A 26,176-nucleotide genomic window follows, 5' to 3' on the forward strand; every position below is an offset into this window, starting at 1 on the left:
CTTTAAAAGTAAGCCCATGCAACTAACATAGGGCTGTGCATTAATGTAGCTTAATAAACAGGACACCTGTGGTCCTTGGATGTTTAGGATTTATTCACAGAATTAATTGCAACTGTTCTTCTGATTTGTGAAGCCCCTTAATGGGAAGTGCCCCTTAACATGAAATGCCAATGCAGTGAAATTTAGTCCAGATACAGAGACTAAAACTGAGTTTGCAGAAATGGACCATTTAACTTCCGACAGAAATGTATATGTGGTCAAACATGAAAGAAAGGTAAATAATGTGCTGAAGGCCTGTGCTCTGGAGGAAGAGCAGCGTGCTGCAAGTATAGCTCTCCCCTTAGATAAAGCTGCAAATCCAGACTTTATTATCTTCAGTCTATATGCTCTTTTTTTTTTCTTAGAAAATGTGCTGAGAGACTGTTTCCTGTTGTTCCAGGATTTACTTAGAATGATACTATCRGAGTGAAAAACAGTTATTTTCTCCACTGAAGTTATCTCATGAATTTTGTCCTCTCAGACTTTTAAAGAGTGTTTTTAAAAAATACAAATTTGAATATTTTGAAGACTGTTGAATGAATTGAGCTTTATAAATGGCACTCACCATTCAGTACTAATATTCATAACACAACTGATGAAGTGATTGCATTAGTAAGTTTTGAACTAGCCATTTTTTTCTGTTATTTAATGAAATGCTCGTTCTTGTATGCTTTAATTGTATGCAAGTCGTGTTAAATTTTATAAATTTTATATACTGGCACTTGCTCTGACATGCTGCTTACTTTAAGGCATTTGTTTTTTAATCTTAACTGCGTCATTCTTTGCAACTTAATAACAGCATCAATGTAACTTAGGTTATTTTATGCTGTAGTCATGGTTATTAGAGTATGAGTAGGAATTTTTGAGAAACGTTGGTAGTTACTTCTAGATTTGAGTTGCAGCCACCTGCAGAAAGTAAGAGAAGCTGCTTATTTAGTGTATATGAAGCCTGGATAGCATCATACAGTACCATAAACAATTGCTGTTGATGTAGGAGGTTTAGATCATACTTATTTTAGGTTAAATTTGTCCAAGTTGCAAGATGGCATTAGAGATGCTGTCATGAGAGGTGTGCATACATCTCTTGATGACTTCTTAGCGATAGTTTCTTTTCTTTGAAGTACAGGTTTGTCTGTAATGCATGAACCCCCCAAAAACCATTATTAACTCCTTGTTTTCAGACCCAGTGGTACCCAAGTGTTGCTTTATCATCCTCATCTCAGTCATGTGGATAGATAAGGCATATTTAGCCTGAGCCCTGTCTATGATGCAGTGCTGGGCACCGACCAGGAAGTGTATTCAGGGTTATAAGGCTCCGTGAGATTTAGTTATTTCGTGTATTATTTGTAAACTTTATTGTTGTCACATGGGAACACAAATATGATTCACAAATGAGTTTCAGATATGATTCACAAACATGAACGCGTGATGCTTTGCCTTGCTCTGTGGTCTGAAGAGCTTCACAAGTAGGAAGTCAGGCAACATACGAAGGCGACGGTTGCGTTGAGACTTCTTGTTGAACACACACTGACCATTTTTAAAATGCCATTTGAGTGAGAACATTGAGCTTGTTTGAGTTTTGAGCTGGCCGAGAGAAGTGAGTTGCAAGAATAACAAACACTGATGGGATTATTCTTAATCCACRGGGCTTTTCCCCTTCCTATCTTCTCCAGTGTCTTACAACACTTCATTTCAACCAGKGACAGTTAGAGTCTGCGTTGATGAGACCTACGCTAGCTGTTAAGTGACCTTAATAATGGTACACTTTATTTTTCTGCCGCATTAGGTTGGTGTTAGTGAGATAAGGTCCTTAGGATGCTCTTCAATGTATAACCTTATGACTAGGTCTGAAGCTTGTCAGGCCATCTGAATGAACAAAATAACATAAGGCCTTGTTTTTAGCAGCAACCTTGAACTATCTGTAAAGTAAAAATACAGACGTGTCAGAATTAATTTTCCACATAGTGTTTGCAGTGACTTGTTTAATGAGGGATCACACTGATGTATACAAGTCTCAGATCTCTTTGACAACATGAGATATTATCAATAGGTAATGAAGATGTTTGTTTTACTTTTTAGTTGGTGTGCTACTTCTACTACAGTTATTAGTATTTTAAGCAAACTTTGTCTAGTCTTTCAGTAAGTGACTTCACTTTCACTAAAAATATAACTTCTTTTTATTAAAGTTGCAGATCTTACTCTTGCCATATGCAGCTAATTTTCCTTTGGGGGGAAAAAAAGCTTGTTACTTTTTTAGTGGAGCAATCTGTTACCTTGTCTGTAGTCTGTGAAGTCAGTGCAATTCTAATTTGCATCAGCTAATAAAAAATGTGTGGGTTTTAAAGTGAAAATCAAGAAAAAAAAATTAAAAAGGTGAAGTAACGACCAATCGTCTACGCAAAAAGGCAAGGCTAGAAATGTGATCAAATGAGGTCATGGCAGTGCAATTTTGTGCAGGGCTGTGAGCATATCTGCAGACCTTGTGTGTTTTATCTTAGGAAGTAAAGCTCTTGAAAACGTGCATAAGAAGGATGGAGAGAGCTTTTTTCATCCTCTTCTCAGAGCAATCATCAGGAAGGCAAGATTTTATGTTGCGTTAAGTGACAGAAATTTTCACTTAAGCTAAAAGCTGCGTAGTTCTGGTAACTATTCTGGTACAATTCACAGAAGAAATAAGTCAGATTTGTTCTTGTGTGATCTGCTATATGTTGAAGTAATTAATGCTTTTAATATTTGTTGTATCATTGCGGTGCCAAGCCATGGGCTGAGTTCCCATTGTGTTCAGCATTGTGTGCATGCACTTGAAAGAGTCCCAGAGAGCTTGCAGCCAAAGTGAAAGAAAGGGCAGACAGCAGAGGTATACAAAGAATTAATGAATAATATTAATTAGCAGAGGCTCTCAAAAGTGCTGGCAGGAATGGTCGGACTGTGGGACTGATACTGTTAACTCCAGATGACAGGGAAGGAGGAGTAGCCCTTCTTATCTGAAGGAAGGAGCTGGGCAGGGATCGTAACAGCAATTTGCTAAACTTAGGGATAAAAGGGAAAGTGTTGGGTGTGAAGAAAAAGGGAAAGTCTTGGGTGTGAAGAAAGGGCTGAAGATGTTGGAGGTGAAGGTATTGCTTGCTTTTCCAAAGTATGTTCTTTGTAAAATGCAGGGGGTGTGTGAGGCTGGATTATTGTGTGAGGGAGAGAAGTCTGCGGTGGCCCTAGAGAAGTCCGGTCAAAGGACAGGGAAGACCATGATCTGTATTGCTGGGTTATATTCTTTAGATAAAGAAACTTAGATATGATTGAGAAAAAAAATGGTCCAGGAGGAACTAAATGGATCATCTACTTGTTCATGGAGTCCGGCTCCCATGCAGGGAAGTTACGTAGAAATATCTGCTGTAACCTTTGCATCCATGCTTGTTCTGTGGCAGGAACAGGTATGGGAAATCTCAAGGATTCTTCAGGGTTTACCTCAGTGGTGTAGTGCATCTCTGGTATCTCTCTTTTCTTTTTCCTCCTTTTTTTTTTCTTTTCCACTATATATATATATWTTTTTTTTTTTTTCCAATATTCTCAGCAGCCTTTTCCTTGTCTGTCACTAGCACCCTCCCAAACTCTGGATAACTGTGCAATAATGAAAGAAAATGCCCTTTTCTGGCATAGCTGCATCATAAATTAGAATTATTCTCTAAGTCAAGGTAAAACTAGGTAGGCCCCTCACTTTTACTCTTGCACCTAATAAGAAATGTCATTCTTTTCAAGGGATAGCAGATTGTTTGACACACGTGGGCACACAAGATTATGAATAATGAAGACAGTGAAGAGTGGGACATACATCACAAAGTTACAACCTTTATAAGGTAATGCAGAAACTCACTGAATGTATCCTGTTTTATTTGCAAAATCAGTTCAGTAGTTGTCCTCTGTTTTCATGCTGCTGTGGTCATTATAACCAAGAATGTCTAGGTGCATTTTTATTCTCTTCATTTGATTTTTATTTTTTTTCTCTTGCATGGAGAAAGCCAAAATGTAGCAATCCAAATGCATACTGTGTTCTGAATGAGATTGATTATAGTTGCAAAACATGAACTAATAAGTGCCAAATGGCTAATGACTTCCAGTAGTCTTTTCCATATCCAAAGACTGCTGCTGTAAATGGGAATCTGCAAATGGGAATTGTAAATGTCTGTGGAGCGGAAGTGAAAATGTTTGCAAAGCGAATATCTGTCTAGAGCTATCCTGAAACCTTCAACATTACAGTTAGGTATTCTTGTGATTTGCATTTCATTGCTTGCCATGCGGGAGAGAGGGAACAGATATTTTGAGAAACTCCACCATGATGAAAGGAGCTGCTTATGCCTGACTTTGTCCCCTGTTTTTGTACGTACATACTTCAGTACTAGCTAATTTGAATAAACTCTGCTAGTCACATGAAACATATGGGGCCAATGCCAACTTTTTATAATGCTGCATTACAAATATACCCACCAGCTGAGAAGTGTGATCTAAAGAGCTTTGCTTTCCCTTAACCAACTGTCTTCCTAGATACTTGGGGGGCTGCTGCTGGCCCCTTAATGAGAAATACCGTCACTGCTCTCCTGGTCTGTTCAGTCATCCAATCCCATTCTGTAGTATTTTCAGTAACAAGTTTGACCTTCACTTTCAAGACAGTATGAGATCCTGCAAGTATTATTCCTTCACAAGGGGAATATTTCATTTTTATCAGATGCTTTCAGTTTGAGGAGAAAAAAAACCCCTATCTTGCTTTTCTATAGATGCAGAAAGTAGGGCCTGAGCAGCATGCTCTGGTTTTTCTTATGATTACTTCTTTCCATTCCAGGAATACCTGTTAATGGGATGCAATGCATAATATGTGTGAAAATGCAAACGTTTAACAGATTTTGTGTACTGTGAAAGAGTCCCTAAATATCTGTTTTTCTTCTTGTCCCCAGCTGGGTAGCAAGTAGAACTGAAGATGAACACTTTTCAAGCAGAGCATGGAGTATAGTACTTATTTCTTTCCCAATACATGCTGGTGTCTAGACTGTTTTACAGCAGCTATTTTAGATAGCCTTCTGGCCCAGCTCTCTCATATACTCTTTCAAGGTAATTATAAATTGAATTCTTCTGGTATATGTGCTGGTAGTACTGGAGGGCTGTATTAAATGCACCCATGTTTTCTCAGGTCTCATATATGACCATCTTTGTGTCTGATCCTTTGATTATAAAGGTTCTTTCAGGTGTTTATGTACCAGTAAAGCATTCCACAAGCCCAAATACAGTAGCCTGTAGCTTAAAAGAAAGTTTTTAGTATGAGTGTTAGTGTTACTAATATTCCTGTGCAGTTGGTCACAAGAAAAAGTTCTATTAGATGAAAATATTTTTGCTTTAGTTTAGAGGTGATATATTTCTATTAAGAAAAAACACCTCTAGAAAATGACATCTTCATCTAGGTGCTCTAGCATGGAAGCACTGTTTTTGTAACAGTTTAGATAAGCTATTTAGCCAGTATCTCTGGAGTTGGTGATAATAACCCTGCTGTGATCCTAAATGAAAGTTGGTTTGTGAGGATTTTTCATTTTGCTTATTACTCAGGTTGCTTTAAGGGTGGACTGTTCATTAACGCTGTTGTTTCAGAAGGAAGTGCTTTCTATTTATAATGAATAAGTGTCCCTTTTTGTTGCAGTTCAGTGATTTGAACCATGTGCTATGTTTTTGCTAGCAGTAGTGAGCCTGTAATTCTTATCTATACATACGATGGCTTTGTTCTGTGTATGGAGAGTAAAGCTTAGCGTTGCTTTCTTAATATCCCTTTCCTTTGATCCTGTGCTAATTTATTCATGTTTTATATTGATTCAAGGTGACTAATATGACCTCATGACGCTTCTGTAAAAGCCAGATTCAGCTAGGATGTTACACCATCACTGTCGGAGAAACCCTGAGCTACAGGAAGAGTTGCAGATTCAGGCTGCAGTTGCTGCTGGCGATGTTCACACCGTGCGCAAGATGCTGGAGCAAGGATATTCTCCAAACGGTCGGGATGCCAATGGCTGGACCTTGCTTCATTTCTCTGCAGCAAGAGGGAAAGAGAGATGTGTCCGTGTTTTTCTTGAACATGGAGGTGAGTTGACCAGAGAAAAATCGTGATATCCATCTTGCAGCTTTCTGTCATTTTCTATTACATGCCTTCCCAGCATCAGTTAAGTGCCAGACCGCTTCTGATTTGTTTTTTCTTTTTCTTTCTTTCTTTGGAGTGATGCTTCGTTTTTGTTTCCATCTGATGCATGCTCTGGGAATGAGATAATAGATTAGCTTTGTATCTTAATGCCTTAATTTCTTTTTTTTCTTTCAGAATTGGCTAGGAACTGTTGTAAGAATGAATAAGCATTAAGAAAGTAGGGCAGAAGAGCTCATTATAAGCATAGATACACTCACTCTAGGCCACCCTTCACTGGTAGGGAGAATATTAGAAGAAAGAAAGTCCTTGAGTTAAAATCCTAGGGAAGCAGTTTTCATAATTCTCAAGCCAGTTAGCAAGTCAGATTAAAGACTAAGCTTCTGTGTAGGTTTTAACACAGTCTGCTAAATTTTGAAGACACCACTTTGTGCTAGGATTTCAGTGTCAACTAGTCCAATTGAATTTATAATTCTCCTGCATCCATCGGAAATAGTGAAGTTTTGTTTGACAACCTGAATGAATTTTGTCAGTTTAAGGGGTCTACTCCTTCAGCCAATAGTTATTTCAAATGCTACAGTCAAAATTGCTTTTTGCTTTTACAAAGCTACCTAAAGTTTTGGAAATTAGTAGTCTTAAACTTTTAATCAGACTCTGATTAAAAATTGGGAAAGGATCTCTTTGTTCTGAGGAGGAATCTTGAGAGAACAGCATTCTAGCACTATTCCTGTCAGCTGAGTTGATAAATTATAATATAAGATATTTTCAGTCTCAAGCAAACTATTTGAGTTCTATTTCTGATGCTTCATTTTACCTGAGGCTATCCAGGCGCCTCATTTGTATTGCATATTGTGGATATAGATCATATCTAAAGATGGGTGGCACTAGTAAACTGTTGTGTTCGTGCCATTAATACTACATTACTTCAGAGTAATAGTGAAATTCAGCCTGGAATACTGGGTTCTGTTCATTTTCCTGCAACAGTTTCTAACCAGCTTAAACTGGGAGCCACCCATGTCATTATTTGGGAGGAACCTACCAGATTGCACAAATAATTAAATAACTTTAAGTCCTACCTCTAAATGTCAAATATAGGTAATTCCAGGACTTAGTTTCATAATTTTACAATTTTTTTAGGCCGTACATGAGATTTTTTTTTTTTTAACTCTGTGAACTTGAAGATGTTCTCAAGAAAGTAAACCTTAAGTATTTTCATGATGTAGGTTCTGACATTAGGTAACCTCTGGCTTAGCATTTTGTTTCTGTTTTTGTTGTTGTTTCTCTCTTTTCCCTAAATGAAATATCAGCTGAATCTGATGCTTGGTGAGAAACATTTGTAGTGAAACATCCTTGTTCTGGAGGCAGCGGGGAATTTAATCACCAGGACTAGAAAGTTGAGTAACAAATAGTGTGAGGGTTAGTCATCTACAGCAGCTTTTCTTTCGCTGAGCCTTGCATCAGAAGTTGGCACGGTTTTGTGCCTGGCCTGATTTTCCCTCAAAACGGAGGCATGAAAGGTAATGAGTATTTTAAAAATAATAATATCACAAATGAGTTGTTAAGCAGTAAATGAGGTGACTGTTGAAGGTAAACTTAATCACACCTGCTGTGTTCCTGAGAGGTCTGTGTCTGTCTTCACACAATTTTTCACCTTCCTCCCACTCAGGAAGGGGATTAGTTTGGTATTGGGCACTAATCCATGCAGATTAAAATGATGCTGTGGTGAAGGACGAGGTCGTTTTCTGGTGTGGATCTTGGTATAAAGTGGCTGTATATACTTATAATAAAGGAGATAGTGAGAAGGAGTAGAGGAGACCCTGCAGAAGAGGGGACTGAGGTGTTAGTGGGTAGAATGGGGACATGCGATGGTGGTGGCCAACTAAAGTGGTGATTAAGTTTAGCAGAGCTGGAAATAGTTTCATCGTAGAGGAGTGAGAAACCATGCTGGGCTGTTTGCTGAGGGGAAGGATCTAGGACACTGAACGCTGTTAACCTAAAGAGTCTTGAATGATAGTGGGGTTGAGATGGAGGTTGGATAATGTAGGCTGAGAAAGTGTCTGAGCTGGACAGAAAAGGTAGCTTTTTATGGGGAGCTATGAGCAGCAGAAACAACAACCAGATACGGAGATGGGAGATCAGATGAGAAGTACTTGTTAGCAAGGGATGAAATGCAGAAACTTGAACAGGATCATGGAGAACCTTAATTTTCATAGGAAAGAGTGAATGGGACTTTTCTGGAATATATCTAATTTTAATAAAGTAATGATTCCATTCTTTATTCATCCATTCTCCTGGCACCACTGTTGAGATTAGACCCAACCAGAGGCTTCAAAGTATATAGCTGTTACCTGCCTGCTGGTGAAATCACCTTAGCACTAACAGAGCAGGACTGTTTCCGGTTACTTGTATTCTAATGAAGGAATATTTCATGAAAACTTCTAGAAATTGAAGGAGTAGGAGAAGGAAGTACTCAAGTAGTGGTTGTATTTTTAGTCTTGACTGCAAGGTATCTGAATTTACGCAAGGTCATGCAGAATCCAGAAGAAACTAGAGAACGGGAAATCCTTCTTCCCTAAAGCCAGCTCATGAAGTGTTTTTGTGTCTGAACGGTAATGATTTCCTGGAGGTCTTCTGTTTATCAATTTTTTCCCTGGAAAAAATCAAACTAAGGAGCCTGTGTAGCATGTTTCTAAACCTTGAGGTCATAGTTAAGCCCTACTGGGGGAGTAAGCTTGACATAATAGAAATACTTTATAGAGCTAGAAGCATTGCTTTCGTGGCTTCTTAAATTAGACTTTGATAAAGTGACCTAATGAAGGTGGCATAGAAGAAGGGAAACGTCTGTCCCACTGAGTAATAAGTTAAAACTGTAAAATTTTAGTCTACAATCTAGGAATCTCGCCTCTGAAGTGGAGGATTAATAAGTCTTATTCTCATTAACAGTTGAATGAAAAGCTTAGGTACCTGACTTCTATGTGAAATGAGGTAATCTGCATATCCTTCAAAGCTGCAAATTCCCTGTCTCATTTGAAATCAAACATCAGTTATTCGGTGTCCTTGATAACTGATGCAGCAGTTGAAGTTTTGTCACTTGAATGTACCTAATCTTAAAGAATATTAGAAGTGACCAAATGCAGTTGTTCGTATTTCTAGGTTTTGTTATCCCCAAATTAATGGGAAGCTTGAGAAGGAATAACTATAATTGCTTGACAGTCAGGCTGGAGGCAAGATAAAGAAATGCTGACAACTGCTGGCTTCATACCTTCCTAGTTAAATACACTAGTAACAGCTACTTTTTTTCCCCCTCTCTGCAGATTCTGGAAGGTAAGCAAGAGAATTTTTTCCAAACTTGTTTCTACCTCGCTTGTTTTTCAGGACTAGAGAATTATTTCATGATATGAAGCAAACGTTGATACCAAGAAAAAAAAATCCCACATTCTTAAGGCAGTATCAGCTTTGTAGCAGATTATAACTAACATCATAGGGATTGAAAAAATGGAAGCAGTATGCAACATGATCCAGGTTCAATTTTTGCTGCAAGTGCCTGTGCAATTAGAAATAGTCTGTCCAGGAGATGGCAGCAAAACATTTACTGAACAGACAATATTTCAGTCATGTTTAAATTATCTGCCGAACTGAGGAGGTGCCTGGTACCTTTAACTTGGTAGAAGATCATAGTTTTGAGAGAAATTGCAATTTATTTTTTCATGGAATTTTGTCAAAACTTGCTTTTGGAAATTCTGTTATTGTGTGTTGCTACTTTTTCCCGGAATTGAAGGTGTGGGGGATTTTGGTTTGGTTTGTGTTTTTGTTTTTTTTTTCCTGGTCATCTTGACACAGGAAGAAATACCCATTTTATGTGATATCGCGATTTTTTTGATTGACCTTTGTTATCAACAACAATCTAATTTTGTGAGGAGGGAAGACATGGAAAGCTACTTTAAAACACAGGAAGGGCATCATTATGTGAGCTAAACTAAAAAAGTTTGTGTCAAAAATGTAAGCATGCAAATGGTGGGGCATGTCTAATTGAATTTGGCAGTGACGTAGATTAAATCAGAATGCAGCAGTGGCTTGTGCCTTGGTTGGAGGGGAGAAATGGTGGATGTGCAGGCTCCGTGCAGCAGAGGAGAGAGAAGGCACCRCACAAAACTGTGGCTGTCAAAACTTCAACTTTTTCTGAKTGGAAAATGGACCTTTGCTCCTGCTCTCTCCTTTCTATTATGTCCACCTTTCTCCCAAACTTTGGTTTCCAGAATGCATCTTAATTTTGCATCTTGATTTTCATGTTTGTGCTTCTCACCTAAGGTATGTATCGCCAGTTGGGAAGCAGCCTAGACTAGTCTGAGCAGTGGGAGGAAAGAGCCCCCAGAGCAGCTCTCCGCACCCTGCAATACTCCCCTTGGTCTTAGGGACTTTGTGGGATTCTCTGCTGGGTTTTGGGCCTCCGCACGGGACAGTTGAGGAACCAGCTTTGCAGTCACTGCCTGCATCTTCCCACCAACCTGCGGATGCTTCAGCAATTAATTCTCACTCATTTGGGGTGTAACTTTGCAGAGAGCTGAAACTTCTTTTACCTTAGATAGAAGACAAGGAGGGCTGTTGCCACTAGGGGTCTAAACTTGCCTTATTATTTTGGTCATAACCACTGGGTACCTACTCTCTTTGCTAGTGGCAGTTCTCTGGTTTTGTTTCTCTGACCACTGTTTTAATTGAGTTGCCAGGTTGYCTTGGGTCCCCCTCCCCAAGCCTTTATTTAAAATAAATAAATAAAACCCTAAAGTTGTTACATGACTTTTGCAGCTATATTTAGAACCTTCTTGTCTGTCCTTTTGGTAAAGTCTCTTGTCTTGGGGCAATTTGCAGGTATGGTCACAGTAGATCCATATTGGGAAGCTCTTACTGTCCTATAATAAAATCTTTACATATTCAGACCCTTAGGCTAAACCAGCTTGTAGTTAATATTGTACTGTGAATTTAATTCACAGTAAAACGAAAGTTTAAGATGGGAATTGGTCTTCCCATGCAGTCTGGAAATATGTTGGCAAGTGAACAAAAAAATCTGCCYTTTTTATAGCGTAGAGAACAGACCAAATTCCCTCTGAAGTGATATAYCTAGCCATTGAGGGTGCATAGTCTTTAACCAAGACTATTTAAAACCAGAATATCCTCAATATTAGGCATCCTTAATCCTTATCCTCAATCCTTAGGAGTTAGGAAGGACAGAGCTCACCAGTTTTTGCAGTAGGTATGCCGGCATATTGAGCGTGTCAGCTTCAGCTTAGTCCTTGTGCAGGTAAAATCTCTATTTACCACCTAATAGACTTAAGTTAGGAAGGTGCCTCAAGCTCCCAAACTGTAGTTTGTCCTTTTTTCCTATCCCACAGGCAGCATTTACACACGGTGGCAGGAAACACGTTTCACTCTGGCTTGCTGTAGAGCTGAGAGATGATAACGAGGCAGGCACCTTTTCTTTGGTCATTAGCGTGGCAAATGCAAGCAGTCATTTGCTTCAGAAATCTGTGCAGAGTGAATTATTTTTTTTAACWCATAAAGTGCCTTGAGTTTGTGTGCTGTTTTGGAAAATAAAATCACTCTAATCACTTGTATTCTGGACTAACGTCTCCTGACTCTTTCCATAATGGGATGCTTACATTCTTGTAAAATCTTAAATTTTTATAAAACTATAAATTCGGAACAGATTTGTCATCTATAAAAACAGACTTTATCAAGATAATCTAAAATAACATATATCCTACATGCTTTGGAAATCCTGCAGACCACATAGAAACGTTTTACCTAATACAGTATTACACCCTAAAAACAATACAGTCCTGCCAGACCACAAAACATCCGCAATTTGGGACAGCAGATGTTGCTACACATGCTTCTTTTTAAGACCAAGAAGCAGCACAAGGRAAAATAAAACAAAAAGCTGAACACTGAGAAAAAATGTAATATTGTAGAGCTGAAGGAAAACTGGATAGACAGAGGTTTGAGTATTTAGTTGAAGAGTTATTAAGAAAATGTGGAAAACTATTAGTCAAATGCAAACATGTGTTTAAAAAGAAAAGCTTTTTTGTGTAATTTCTTAAATGTAATTTAACTTTCCTTAAAAATATTTTTGTTTGTGAAAGCAAGAATTTATTTTAAGTATTAAAAAAAGCCGTGTAATGTTATGCCTGGAAATAATAACACTCAGCCGTTGGAGTATTATTTTTTGCAGAACCAGATTACAGTCGTATCTTCTAACTTTTTTTTTCCCCCCATTACAACTTCAGCTGATCCCACTGTTAAGGACTTAATTGGAGGCTTCACTGCTCTGCATTATGCAGCCATGCATGGCCGAGCGAGGATTGCGCGCTTGATGTTGGAGTCTGAATACAGAAGTGACATTATTAATGCCAAAAGCAACGATGGTTGGACGCCCCTCCATGTAGCAGCCCACTACGGCAGAGACTCATTTGTCAGGCTCCTGTTGGAGTTCAAGGCTGAGGTTGATCCGCTCAGTGATAAAGGTACCACACCGCTCCAGCTGGCCATTATCCGGGAGAGGTCAAGCTGCGTGAAAATCCTGCTGGATCACAATGCCAACATCGACATTCAGAATGGTTTCCTGTTACGATACGCTGTGATCAAAAGCAATCACTCGTACTGCCGAATGTTCCTTCAGAGAGGGGCGGATACAAACTTGGGGCGCTTGGAAGATGGACAGACCCCCTTGCACTTGTCTGCTCTCAGAGATGATGTGCTTTGTGCACAAATGTTGTACAATTACGGAGCAGACACTAACACGAGGAACTATGAAGGACAGACCCCACTGGCTGTTTCAATAAGCATTTCTGGAAGTAGCCGACCCTGTCTGGATTTCTTACAAGAAGTGACAAGTATGTATGTAAGAAAAGCTAATCACAGGACGCAACGTCCTCTTAAAGCCTTCTTTGCATTTAGTCCCAGGGAAAAAAAAATGTTCCCTCTTTGCCCCTGGAGGGTATTTAAGTGCATTGTAAAGTTATTGGGAAAGAGACGGGAGAGTGGTACTGGGAAGCCCTTGCTGTCCTACTCAGCAAAGGCGATAATGTTAAATAATCTCATTTAAATTATTTTTAAAAAAAATCCATAGGGAGTATCCATTTAAACAACAACAACAACAAAAAAAAAGACTGTAAAATCCAGTTTTATCAATGTGCTTAGCACAAGTATTGTGTGAGGGGAGGGGTGTTTAAGGGTCTCTTTCTGACTCGTGCCATGCTGGTACTTTGCTGTTCGTGGCTGTTTCATCTGACACTGTGACTAGAGGGGAAAAAAGAGCTTTGGCTGTTTTATGTTCTCCCACGTTTTCTCCCTTTCTCTCCCCTCGAACCAGAAAACAAAATGGGCACTTTTTTAATTCATACAACTTGCTGGGGAGTCGTAGGTTGTGTGGCTTTGATTTGATTTTGTTCCTATTTCTGATATGAGAACTCAGGTTGTTATTGCTTCAGATACTTGAACAGCTGAGAGTATATGGGCTGCTAACGCTCTGTTTGGTTTTAATCATCGCTTTCTGGTATGTTAGACCTGCAGAAAATTCTTTTATGCTTTCATTGCACATGCAATGCTGTAATAAAATGCTTCACAGTTATAGTATTAAAGCATTTAGGATTTGTTGGTTAGCAATTAGCAGAAGTTTGTGAATTAAAGCATATTAAGCTAGCCCAATAATTTATCATTCAACGAGGATTATCTTTGAATTATTGAGAAAGAGAACATAGTATTTGCAGTGTGCTTCCCCTCTAGCCCCTTTCCTTACCATATATAAGTACTGTATATATTCCACAAAAAAAAGTGGAATTTCACTTCAGAAAGTAGAAGGAAATGAGGGATAAATTAGCTGAAATGAGGGATAAATTAGCTGAAATCTGGTAGTAGTTGACACAAATAAGCATTTGCATTTTGATTCCTGTCCTCCGGAATTGTGGTGGTGTTTTTGCATATATCTGAAATACAAAGAGAACTTTTTTTTTAACCAAGGAAGTGTACAGTAAGAAATATAAGCAACTAACTGATTTTATATAATTTCTTTTGCCCCTTCTTATACAAACACGTTTCTTCTTGCTTTCATCTTTGAGAACTTCATACTAGGTAATAGCCAAGTCAGGCTTATTGGTCAATGATAGAATATCAAGGCTTGCAGTAGTTCAGTCTCAAAACTTATCTCTGAACCTGAAGGGCGAGATTGTTTCAGAGACTCTGCTGCAATATCGACAGACTAATTCAGAAAGTCAGAAGTCGGCATTTAGCTCATTTTCAGATGGTAGATTCTGCATTTTAATGGTTTAGAGTTATGATTTCTTTGAATTAATAAGCAAAATATGCTAGGTTTACAGAAATGTCTTTTGTAGATTATAATATTGGCCAGAAATTTAATCTTGGAAGTATCCCAACTTTGTGCCGAAGGCTTATATTTCTGTGCATGGAAAGGAGGGAGAAGTGGGAAGGGAGGAATGTCTAATGCTGACAAAAACACTTCAGCTTTGTGCTTCTGAGCAAAATTAATATTCGTGTACAGTTTACAGCAGCTATAAACAGACAGTTGCCCTTATAATAAATCTCCAAATACTGTCTTCCACTGTTTCCATAAATCTCTACAAGACGATGTAGGAGAAAGGATGCGGGGAAAGATTTGGCTGGAATTTTGATAGCGGAGTTCCCAGCTAGCTCAGATGATGCACGGAGCAGCTTTGAAATCTAACCCTGTGGCACTTGAGGGGAGAAAGTTATTTCTGAATCTATTGCAATATGTATTTACTGAAAAAAATGTTTACAGTTTTTTTTCTGTTGGTGGTCGTACTGGAATCTTCTCTTGCGGTCAGTAACAGTGCCCTGGCTTCAGGGCTTGAAAGGAAGTTTAATTTTGTTTAAGTGCTTGACTAAATGCTTAACGTAGAAATCTGTATCTGTAAGTTTTTACATATGCATTTAGAGTTTAGAAAAAGTATCTTTGGTAGTAAAACAGAAACCAGTATTTGTTTGCTTTCAGTAAGCCTAAAAAAATTAAGTTATGAAAGGTAGCAAACTGGTGTGTGTCTTCTAAAGCAAGCAGTTGTCTGCTTTAGGTAAATGATAATATTTAGCCGTCTGGATGTAAGATAAAGTTGCTGTTATTTTTTTCAAGTCCACAAAAGGCACCATATAGGAAATATTTTGCTTTAAAGCATTTGCTCTGCAGTAGATGTAATAATGGGCAAGAACTACAGTCTTGGTTTTGTCCGTGATTTGAAGAACTGGCAAGAAACTAAGCTCTCCAGTGCTTGATACAGACCCCGTAAGTCTTTAAGAAGATTGGCACATGGGAGAATTTGTTCTTTAACCCTGAGGAAAGTGTCTGATGCTCTTCCTGGTTACAGGCAGAGGTTTCTTTACCCTTAATAGGAAGGAAGTCAGTCTGTAGTGGCCTTTCAGTATTAAAGCAAGAAGTTGGAAATTGGGAAAGTGAAGCTTTAATAGTGAGTCTTAGTGGAGTGAGTCCTCAGGATTTAGATAGTCCCTCTTATCTGCCCCTCTTCTGCTTCCCCACTTACCCCCGGCACAAAGATGAGTACTTGTTCTTTGTGAAATAGCAATACTGAAGATAAATGATTAATGACTTTACTAATTATGTTCCTTTTCCTTCATGTAATTCATGTAATTGGAGTAGGAAAGCTACATCATAAGACGTTTATGGRTAGCCACTGTGATATCTAAAATCATCTAATAGTCACTTTGGAGCTCTTTAAGCTTGGAATAAATTAATGTAAAATTAAAATACAAGGAGGTGTGTGTGTGTGTGAGTGTGTATATTTATATGTACATACACAACACACTTGTGATTCCAGCCCTGGATGGAATGGTTTAAGTTCAGATTGAAAAAACATTTGAAAATATTAGAATAATAATAGAGTATTGCAGATAGTTAAAATGTTAAGTAATATGAATAAAATTTAAATTTTAAAGTTTAACATAGTAAAAATTCAATTATGATCTTGAAAGACATTGTAMCCCTGAATCCCTCCCCATAGCTTCATTTAATTTAATCACTGTTCAGATAGCCTAGCTGAGAAGCAAGCCTTTATCTGGCTGTGCAGGTTGACTGAATAAATGGCTATGGCCAGGTCGTGTAGCACGGCATGTAGGATAGCAGGTATCGAAGCAACTACTTTTAGATCTGGAATAAGATCTAAAGGTCACTAAATGCCTAGGTAAATGAAATGCAGATATTTCCTGGACATTCAGCTTTGTGTTTTCCAGAGGGCAAATCATTGGCTTTGACAAGAGATTTGGATTTGTTGAGAATACAGTTTATAAAGCACTATAAGCACTGTCAAAATGCAGGAACAAAATGACAAAAGTGCTGTGGGGAAACGCTGTCTGTGCTAAGGAAAGAGAGTGTTTCACTAGGATTTCTTTGCTCAAAGAGCTTTTTAAAGAGGCTTTGAATAGTTTAAACTTTTATGAATAGAGAAATGTTATCATAAAATACGTAGTGATCTGTTTAATTGACTGTATGGATAATTGCTGAGGGAAAAACAAGGTATCTTCATGTTTGCAATGCTATAGAAGAGATTTGGAATTAGAAGCTTTGATTGTTTCCTTTGGTGCTGTGGGAAATATTGCACTAATGAACATGATCTGCTTTGTCATTCATTACTAGGCAAGGAATTAGGGTGAAAACAAGTATTTTAGAAACTTCATTTTAGCTCGAGCAGTGATGTACAAATGTTGCTTAAATCATCATTCCTTTCTGCTAATTTTCAAATAACTATTTCTAAAAGAGCAGTGTGGATTGGGAAGGAAGTTGGCTCAAATTCTCTTTTTAGGGAACTAACCCCACCCGATTCATTTCTTTCAAGAAAAAGGGAAGATAATCACAGGTAGGCAGTCAGAATTACCTGGCTAAGACTACTGGGATACCTTAATGTAACTTCAAAATAGACTGCCGTTGACTGTATTAAATAGTCTCAGTCAAAAAAAAAAAAAAACTAAGTTTATTTTTAAGTTGTAGAATATTAAAATCTGATGTAGGCATATAGCTTAACATAGCAGGATATTAATTTTATTGCCAAATATACCCATTACAATTTACTGGCATGCTGCTTTTTATATRTATTTTTTCAGATTTTTCAGTCCAAAACCACTCTACCTTGGTGCATATTTTCTGTGCCAGAAAATGAAATTTAACGAAGTTAAACTACAGAGATTTCTTTTTTTCCAAAGAGCAACGAAAACATACTTCAAAAAGGAAGTATGCTAGCAGAGATGTCCTAAATGCGAGATTAAAACTAGAACTCGGGAAAACAGTTTGTGCGATATTTTTTTTTTTTTTTTTTTTAAAAAAAAAAAAAAGGATTAAAAGTTACATTTCACCTGCAGAACTGGTTAGGAGTTCAAGTAGTCTGCTCAGTTTCATCACGCAGAGTTGGAGCTTGAAAAATTCCTTGTATTTCAGCTGTGGCAGGACCAGGAGTCGCCCCATATGTATGTTTGTGTGCATAATACAATATATATGTATAAAAATATGCCATGCAGGGCGCAATTTTGATTACAGAGCTGCAGATTCTTGGTGSTGTCTTTTCCTGGCTTTTGTCCTGCAGTTGGACTGTGCAAGGTGCTTGTGCCCTTTCCGCCCGGTCCTGTTCCATCATGTAAACTCCTCAGCGTGTACTGGCCTGGGGCAGCTTCTCTGGTCTCTGTACCCGTTTTACCCCCAAAAAACAATAAATTCTTAACTGACTTTCCTTACTGGCAACAGCTCAGTTCCCACACAATTGTGGAATAAAATCAGATTCATAGTTAGCTGTGGAAGAAATATTTATTCTGCTCTAGAAGAACTGAGATGATGCTGGCTATAAGTCAGCCTAATGTTTTATATATATTTATATATAGATGTGTGTGTGTGTTTTAATGTTTCACAAAGCTTTTTATGTTTAGGTCCTTTTGTAGCTAAGAAGAAACTGCTGGGTTTTTTTTCCTGCTGTTTTCAGCCTTTCACAATTCCCAGGGCAATCGGAGGCTCCGTTTGAGAAATACTGTTGTAAGCTGCTTCTAAAGAATTGTATTAATATTGCAAAGAAAACTGTGGGCGGCTTCCCCCATAGAAAACTCACATTTCTTTTTTTTTATTTTCTAACTTCTTCAGAATTTGCCTGTCCATGTGAAGCCAACGATTGTGCCTGTTAGCTTTAAGTGCTATTTTAAGTAAGTGGAACAAAACATTAGGAAGAAGATGGTCTAAGAGCCTGCAAAAGCATCAATTTTAGTTGCTCTTGAGCTGTCTCTGGGTAACAGAACAGGTCACAATTTCTTTGCTTTGTGCATGTGCATATGAGGACATATCTCCGAATGGAGGACAGGACTTGAGGGCTCCTCCGCGGTACCTTTACAAGATTTGGATCCCTTTTTCTTAAAAGTGGATGAGGCCATCCTTAAACATCTTTGTTTTCAGAGGTGTCAGCTTTAATACTATGCCTTAATGATCCCTAAATATAAGYTTTTTGGTGAATTTGAGTAGCATTTGTTAAAGAAGCCAAGGATTTTTCAAAATTTTAATTTAAAATGCTCCRAAGGGCATATCTGTTTGCACCCTGGCTGTCCCCTTTTGTTCTCATCTGCTTTGCCCGAAGTCTGGGATGTGATTTCCTCAGATCTTGATCACTAGGAAGAAATTCTCCCAAAGTCTCTCCTGATAAATAATGTTTTAGAGGAGATTCCCATTCATGTGCAGTGGAATGGTGCGAGAGGAAATGGGACAAGACAACTTTCACAAAAATAAATTTTTTGTGATCCTCTTGGGTGTAAATTGGACTTGCCTTGTGTTATAAACGTCCCCTTCTGCAAAGCTGTCAGTGTCGCTCCGTTTGCAGCTCTTCCGTGCACATTTTAAAAGAAAAACTTGTCCGGTTTATACCGCGTAGGATGGCTGGAAATAAACTCCAGCAAAAAGCAGCAACCTTTTACTCCGTGATTTTTAAAGAGCTTTAAAGCTTACTGTTTATCCCGTCCCTTCCAACTCTTGTAACTAATGCGTACAGATGTTAGAAAAATTGTTTGTACCCTATGAAAAAAAAAAAAAAAAAAAAAGAGAAAGAGGCCCGAGTTTAACTACACTAAAATTGAGCCTGGTGGTAAATTATTGTAGGCTATAATGAACAGTACCGTGACTTTTAGCTTGCGTGACTGAACCTGGGGCTTAACCAGAGAGCAGCTCTGTTTGAAGCAGCCCCTCCGTCCTTGGGAGAGAACAACAAGCTGCCCARTAAAACAGCAGAAAATCTTAACGCTGGATAAAGTAGTGAGTGGAAATGCAGGATTAATTATAACAATTTCTTGCCGTTAAAATGCACATTATTTTTTCCGCTCGTTTTTAACAGAGAAGGCCAATCTATTAAAAATAATAGGGGAAAATTGTTCTGTTATTTAAGGAAATAATTGCTTTAAATTATTTAAGATTATTTAAGGAAAGATCTGGAAGTTGTTTTGTGCTCATTTGAAGAGCTGAGTTAGGAAAATGTTATGTCTCATACATATTTAAGTGCTGCTTGTAGAGAGAACATATAACATAGAGAATTATTGCTTTGCCTTTTCGTTTCCCCTTCCCATAATTTCTTCTATAGGAAAGGAACTTTGCTGTCATGTTTGCTAGACACCAAACAAGTGTTTTGGTGGGGCTTTGTGCTTTCTGTTATGGCTCATGCCAGAGCAYGTGCGAAGCAAAGATGAAATGCAGAAATCTCATTTTCTGTTCCTGTAATTAATATTTCCAACTTAATAATTGCTATATAGCTTGCAAAATAAATGCATTGAAGTCTGTAACTTACTCGTGTGAACCCGCTAGCTAGGCTGCAGCTCTGCAGCAGCGGTGAGTGTTTGCTGCCATGGTTGTAACCAGCTTCGTATAAATATCTGACAATAAGCTAAGTGCTCCAGAATAACAGCATTGCAGTAACTGAGGTGTCTCTTTGACACTGAATAGGGGTCTTTTTTGTAAAGGTGCTCAGCAGTAGAACTATTTTGTGTTGCACTACTTCTCTCTAAATTCTTTCTTCTCTAGCTTTTTTGCTATTTGCTTTAGCATCTTTCCAAACTTGTAATGCAGGATATAGCCCAAAGTGGCTACTTCCTAATCGTTTTTAGACAGAACTTTATTCATCATTTAACTTGTCTCACTTTGCCAAGTTACTAATAACATTTTTCATTTGCCAAACTAAGGTTCACTGACACTGGTCTGTAATCCTTTTTTTTTTTTTTTTCCTTTTTCATTCAGATGCAACCAAGAATGAGTAAGTGCTCTAGACACCGTTTCTAATAAATCACAAATGCATTAATAACCCTGGAATTTGCAAGGCATGACCTAAGACACTAACAGCCACTAGATGTAGCAACTGGTGCTTAACACTGGAAATGTCCATTGTTAGCACATTCCCAGGAAATGTTTTTAGGCTTATCAGGGGAAAATGTCATACATTTGATAATCAGGTCTTTTTGAATTAACCGATGACCAATTTCTTCTGGGTGTTTTAAGTTGTCTGTTCTGTTTTATTCCCACACAAAACATAGGCCGTTAATTAAAACGCATTCATTCCTGAAGTAGAAATCATTGTCGCATGACAGTTACTGTTATGTACATTAAGCAAACACACAGATTTATAGTCCCCTAGCACTGTTGTTTGCAGTTGCCTTTTAAAAAGGTGTTTCCTTTCTGAACCTTGTTTGCATTTGCATTTGAAAGCAGCAGAACTGTGTCTTTGTCATCATGAGATTCCTGTTTCATTTCTTACCAAAAATGACTTCTCTCTAGCTGGCACCACAAAGTCACAATATCATGCCTGGAGTATACAGTTWAAAAAGTGACATTTAGGTAGCCTGGTGACAAATATCATAGAAGTGTTATAAGCTAATATAAAGGAAAATACTTTTTTTTTAGGTATTTAATTTCCAATCTAATTTCATGCATTACCTCTGCCACCTTACCTCAGGTGATTATAGTGTTTAGGATAAATGCAAGTATGTACAGGTCTACCAGTCCATTTCTATAGGAAAACCCACCCAGGAAAGAAGGGGCTCTTGCTGTAGAGGGCAGCTAAACCATGTCCAAATGCCCCAAGTAGAAAAGGGGAAGCAGCTTTGCAATCTCTGCTCCAAGCAGGATGGTCTAACAAGCTCGTCCTGTTGCTCTCTGCTTCGGTGGTAGAAGGATGCCTGCTGCCCCGGGGGAACCACTTCAGTTTGCTCTTGTTGCTTTGTCCAAAGCAAGTGCAAGTCTGAGCACGTGTGTCACATTATGTATAACATCCCTAAACRTGACATAGGATGAGGCTGAGTACGAAGGAAGGCAGCTAACTTGGTCCCAGTTTTGGAGCGGCTTCCATAGGATGAGATCAAAGAGGGTGAAATCTTCAGCGYTGCCAAGTGGTGCCGGGCCTGAGTGGCAGAAGGCAGATAATGTAAAGGTATGTAAAGGTATGTAAAGGCCTGAGTGGCGTGGGAGCAATCACGCGATGCCTCCTTCGGCCTCCCAGCCCCAAGAATGCTAGGCACTCGCTGAAGCCATCAGGAAGAGATCTAAAATAAATACAAGTGCTTTTGTCGTTTTCCAGCCAACGCCTGATTTTATATTGTGAAATATGTTGCCACAGGATGTTTTGGATACTCCAAGTATGAATGAGTGCAAGAAAACATTAGGCCGATTTAGAGAGGGCATTTGTTTGTGGCTGCTGTGGACGCTGGTCTCTCTGCAGTGGCTGCTTTAGGAAGGCCCAAGCCACTGGTGCTGAAAGCTAGAAGGGTGTATTGGGACGGACAGGATTTCTTAAAGTCTGTTGCTCTGTTTTGTTTTTTTTTTATTATTATTATTTTTTTCTTCTTTTTTTTCCCCCTCCTTCCTTGGGATCCGTTACTAGCTGCTTTCTGAGACAAGGCTAGATTAGCCCGTATGATGCTCGTGGCATGGGGGAAGTGTTTGKCTTCGAACAGTTTGCTCTGAGGACGGAGCTTGAAAGGGCCCTGGCTGTTTGGAAGAACATTTGCCAGATTTCTTGAGGCATGCGATACCAGCAAAGCATTTCCTCGGGGAACAGGTTAACTCCTCTCTCCAACTCTTCGTTCAACGAGTCTGTGGCTACGTCCAAAGTCCTTCCCTTTTCTTTTCATGAGAAAGAGGGGAAAGAGAGGGAAAAATCAAATCTGCCGTGCGATCCTTGAATGACTTCTGTAAACTTTCTTCTCAAAGGACACTACCCATTCCCATTACATTGGTATATAGAAAAATTTTGCTTTAATATTTTAAGAGACAAATCTGTTTTTTGTTTTTCTTTTTTCCCCCCCACTGATGACGAAGGGATAGTAAAATGTGTTAAAAAAATCATTTAAAGTAATTGCTCTTTTACAGAGCAGTTTTGTTTTACAAACACTCAAGCACATGTGGCTTCCTCACGGGAATATAATGAACATAACTCCTTACATGTGTAATGTTACTTTGCACTGGTGTTGGTAAAAATTCTTTGCATATACGTGTCAGTGATTTGGGGCTTCATCCCTTGATTTTGCTGAATTATTGTTTTAGTAACCTATTCCCACCCTATTTCATTTTTTTTACTTTCCTCTCTGTGCCCTTACRTCTTCCTCCTAGAAAGTAAAAAGCATCTGTGATTCGAATAAGTAAATGCACTCATGAATTATGTTTAAAATGTGATCATTTTACTTTCATGTGTTCCTTTTGTCTTTTCAGGACAGCCCAGAAACTTGCAAGATCTATGCCGAATTAAAATTCGACAATGTATAGGCCTTCAAAACCTAAAACTACTTGATGAACTACCCATTGCCAAGGTTATGAAAGACTACTTAAAACACAAATTTGATGATATCTGATATCCATGAAGAGAAGAACTCTGAGCAAGATTAGTTATATTCCAGATACTTAAGAGGCTTGTTGCCTTGCACAAAGTATATCCTATGCAAGTTCTGATTTTTCTGTGAAGTCAGAAGGCAGGTATACACTTCCTTGGGTTTTTTATACCACATGCTAGAAGGTCTTAATTTTTGGTTTCTTGGTCCAAGTTTACAAGGTCCAAGCTTTCTATACAATATTACATTTTAAAAATTGCTGTTGGTTTTTTGTTTGTTTGTTTTCAAATTAAGTGTGCAGACTTGCAGTGGAGATGGAAAATAGCCTTTCAAGGGAAGTGATTGGTTCAAATTGGCATGCTGAGCAATTATTAAAGTAAATAAAGTTTGGAAACCAAGGCACCAGACCTGCAAAAGGAAGATCTTCGGGGCTGTGCTGCGTGTTGAGACGCTTGTAGTGTAAGTCTCTGCCTGGCTGTATGTGCTTTGCAGGCTAGAGGGTAGAGCTGGTAATGACATGTCCTGGAGAACCATTCAAATATCACTTGGAAATTTAAAAAAAAGATGCAGGTACCTTGTTCAATTCATAGGCATAAGCATTGACTCTTTTTGTATTATTCTCTTCCTAATTACTGTAGTTTGGATGCCGATAAAATTCAGGCCCTCTGCTTTCCTGACATTCCCTGTAAAATGGGGGGCTGTTTGTAAGTCTGTTTTTAACAGTGACAGTACACTACACAGAGGCATAGCCTCTGCATTTTTTACATTAACTTAAGAGTACACAAAATTAGATTTTTTGAAGCCAATGTATTCTGTTTCTCATACAGTGCCTCCTGTGCAATAATCTTTCTGATGTATTTTCCCTTTATGTGTGATTTCCCCCCCACCACCACACACACAATATCTCATTTAGTCTCCGTACGTGATTTGTAAGAACAGAAACTGCTGCCTCACTGTAGTGTTGATGTGATATTGCTATAATGATGCGGCAATTGCTGTTCATTATTAATCCCTGAGTTTCATGAATGTATAACCTGCATTATTTCACTTTCAGTTGAAATTTTATCTACGGGTCCTCAGACAAATTGTGTCCGTTTAAAAGAAGATATAGGCCTAAACCCCTTTACTTTAAAGGCAGTGTTTTGGGTATTTTTTTTCCSCTTCAGAAATGCAATTTGTTTCAGGTTAGATTGGAAGTGCACGTGACTTACTTTCTTGCATCTTTTATGTGCACTAAAAAGATAACTCCCCTTCATATTAAAATTTTAATTTTGGAAATATTAGGTGGTTTCCTATTAATCTGAAAACAGCAACTGCAAACAGGCCTGAAATTCGGCTACTGAATGTGTTTTTCATTATAGTTGTTAAAAAGATCTATTTAGGATCTACTTCCAGTGATTTAAAACTCCATTCTTGCCGTGAAAAGAGTGGGCCAAAATCTGCCATTATTTCCCTGTCCTCATTTGCAAAGGACTGTGGATTCATGAGGAGGTTCTTGCCAGTGTCTTCTGCATAAGCTTTGCCATCCTGCTGGCAACATCAGGAGTGGTTTTGTACCAGTTGTATGGGTGGTGGTGGGAGATGAAAGGAACAGTGGTAGTTTTTAATTTTAACACCTTTGCTTTTCAAAATATTTAATGCTAAAAGTATGGAAAAGGGAAGCAAGCGTACTCATACTCAACTATGCTAGTTCCTCTTAATTTTTTCATAACCCTGGGTTAAGTTTTCTCAAATACAAATCTTACAAGAGATGCACTAGAACTATGGTAAGCAACGAGGAATTGCCCATCCTGTTAAGCTTGTCACTGCATCGGGTTTCCGAGCTGTAGTGATTTGGGCAATTGATAATTGGTAATGGGATATTGAACCTCTTTTCATCTCCAACTTATATCTACCAGCTGGTATCAAAGCAGGATGGATCTTTAAAACTCAGCAGTGCTGAGAGACAATGACAAAAGTGAAGAATTGACTGGCAAGTTTTAAGCCTGAATCTTCAGTTTTGTGGAATGAAATCAGAACCTTAACATTTTTTTTTTTTAATCCTTAATATTGTTCACTATGTTTGTAAGTTGGTCAAAACCAATGTCCTTCCCCACTGAATTTTTACAGTAATATTTTCTAAGGTAATCTAGAGTATATTTTAGTTGCAACTTATATTAAGGCAAATTATTTGTTCTGTCTGTTGCTGTGACTGAAGAAAATTATGGAAGTCTTTTGTTGGTAACAAAATTGCTATTTAATGAAGAAAAGTGTAATTCCATTATTTATTGTTTGAGGTTTGTTTTTTGGATATTTCTTTTGAGTAACTGACATGTAAAGGGAGCACGCATATGTTTCAGGCCAGTAAAAAGCTGTTTTTTTGAATTTATTTTCACCCCATCATCTGCCCCATCCCAAGGCCAGGGGGAAGCCCTTGTCCTCTCTTTCCAAGCTTAAACCCTCTCTTGTAGTTGGTTTCTGCAGTGAAGCACCACAGCACACGTGTAGCTCTGCACTCTTGGCTGCTCCGAGTTACCCATGTGCTCCAGGGACTGAAGTGTGAGAGTTTATTCACCATTAATCCTACCCAAACTTCAGTAATGGGGAATTCAGTCATTTTCTTTATTTTAAATATTGTGCACAAATACTTTGGAGAACAAACTGAGCTCTGTTTGTTTGTTTGTTTGGACTAGAATGTGGAATGATAAGTGCATAATATAAATTTGTCATGTAGCCTGGTTCCATTACCTTAAAATTCACAGTTGAACACTTGTAATGAACCTTAAAAATTGGCAAATACACCAAAGAAACAATATGAGTAAAAGACTCTGATCATTAACAAACTGCAAACCTCATCCTTTAAAACAAAGCAGAAAGTTTTTGTAAATATTTATGTTTATAAATGTACAGCAGAGTAAGAGTGTTTTTTAGATTATTTAATTACCATATTTCTAAACTATTTACATTATAGACAATACTTGTTAGTTTGAAAAGCTCTTGAGTGTTTTTTTTGTTTGTTTTTGTTTTGGGGGGAATTTTTTAAAAATTCATTATCATTCATGCTTGGAATAACTCTGGCTTCCTTGGGATCATGTGGAAAATTTAGCTTTTTGGCTCTAGTAGGAGAATACA

The 26,176-nt window shown here is 38.2% G+C and overlaps 1 protein-coding gene across 2 annotated transcripts; it reads left to right on the forward strand.

Moving 5' to 3' along the window:
- Positions 1 to 630: 630 nt before the first annotated feature.
- On the forward strand, positions 631 to 25,996 carry ASB7 (ankyrin repeat and SOCS box containing 7). Of its 2 annotated transcripts, XM_026040562.1 has the most exons (6): positions 632 to 651; positions 3,793 to 3,890; positions 4,983 to 5,136; positions 5,891 to 6,151; positions 12,487 to 13,092; positions 22,950 to 25,996. In XM_026040562.1, exons 4-6 carry the CDS (start codon positions 5,941 to 5,943, stop codon positions 23,087 to 23,089), a joined length of 957 nt encoding a protein of 318 aa, XP_025896347.1. In that variant the 5' UTR covers positions 632 to 651; positions 3,793 to 3,890; positions 4,983 to 5,136; positions 5,891 to 5,940; the 3' UTR covers positions 23,090 to 25,996. The 2 variants fall into 2 exon arrangements, with proteins under 2 accessions (XP_025896348.1, XP_025896347.1); XM_026040563.1 differs by lacking the exon at positions 4,983 to 5,136 and having other exon boundaries at positions 631 to 651.
- Positions 25,997 to 26,176: the final 180 nt, after the last annotated feature.

This window comes from Nothoprocta perdicaria, unplaced genomic scaffold (genome assembly GCF_003342845.1).
Source record: "Nothoprocta perdicaria isolate Ctin4 unplaced genomic scaffold, notPer1 scaffold_26, whole genome shotgun sequence".
Lineage (NCBI taxonomy): Eukaryota > Metazoa > Chordata > Aves > Tinamiformes > Tinamidae > Nothoprocta > Nothoprocta perdicaria.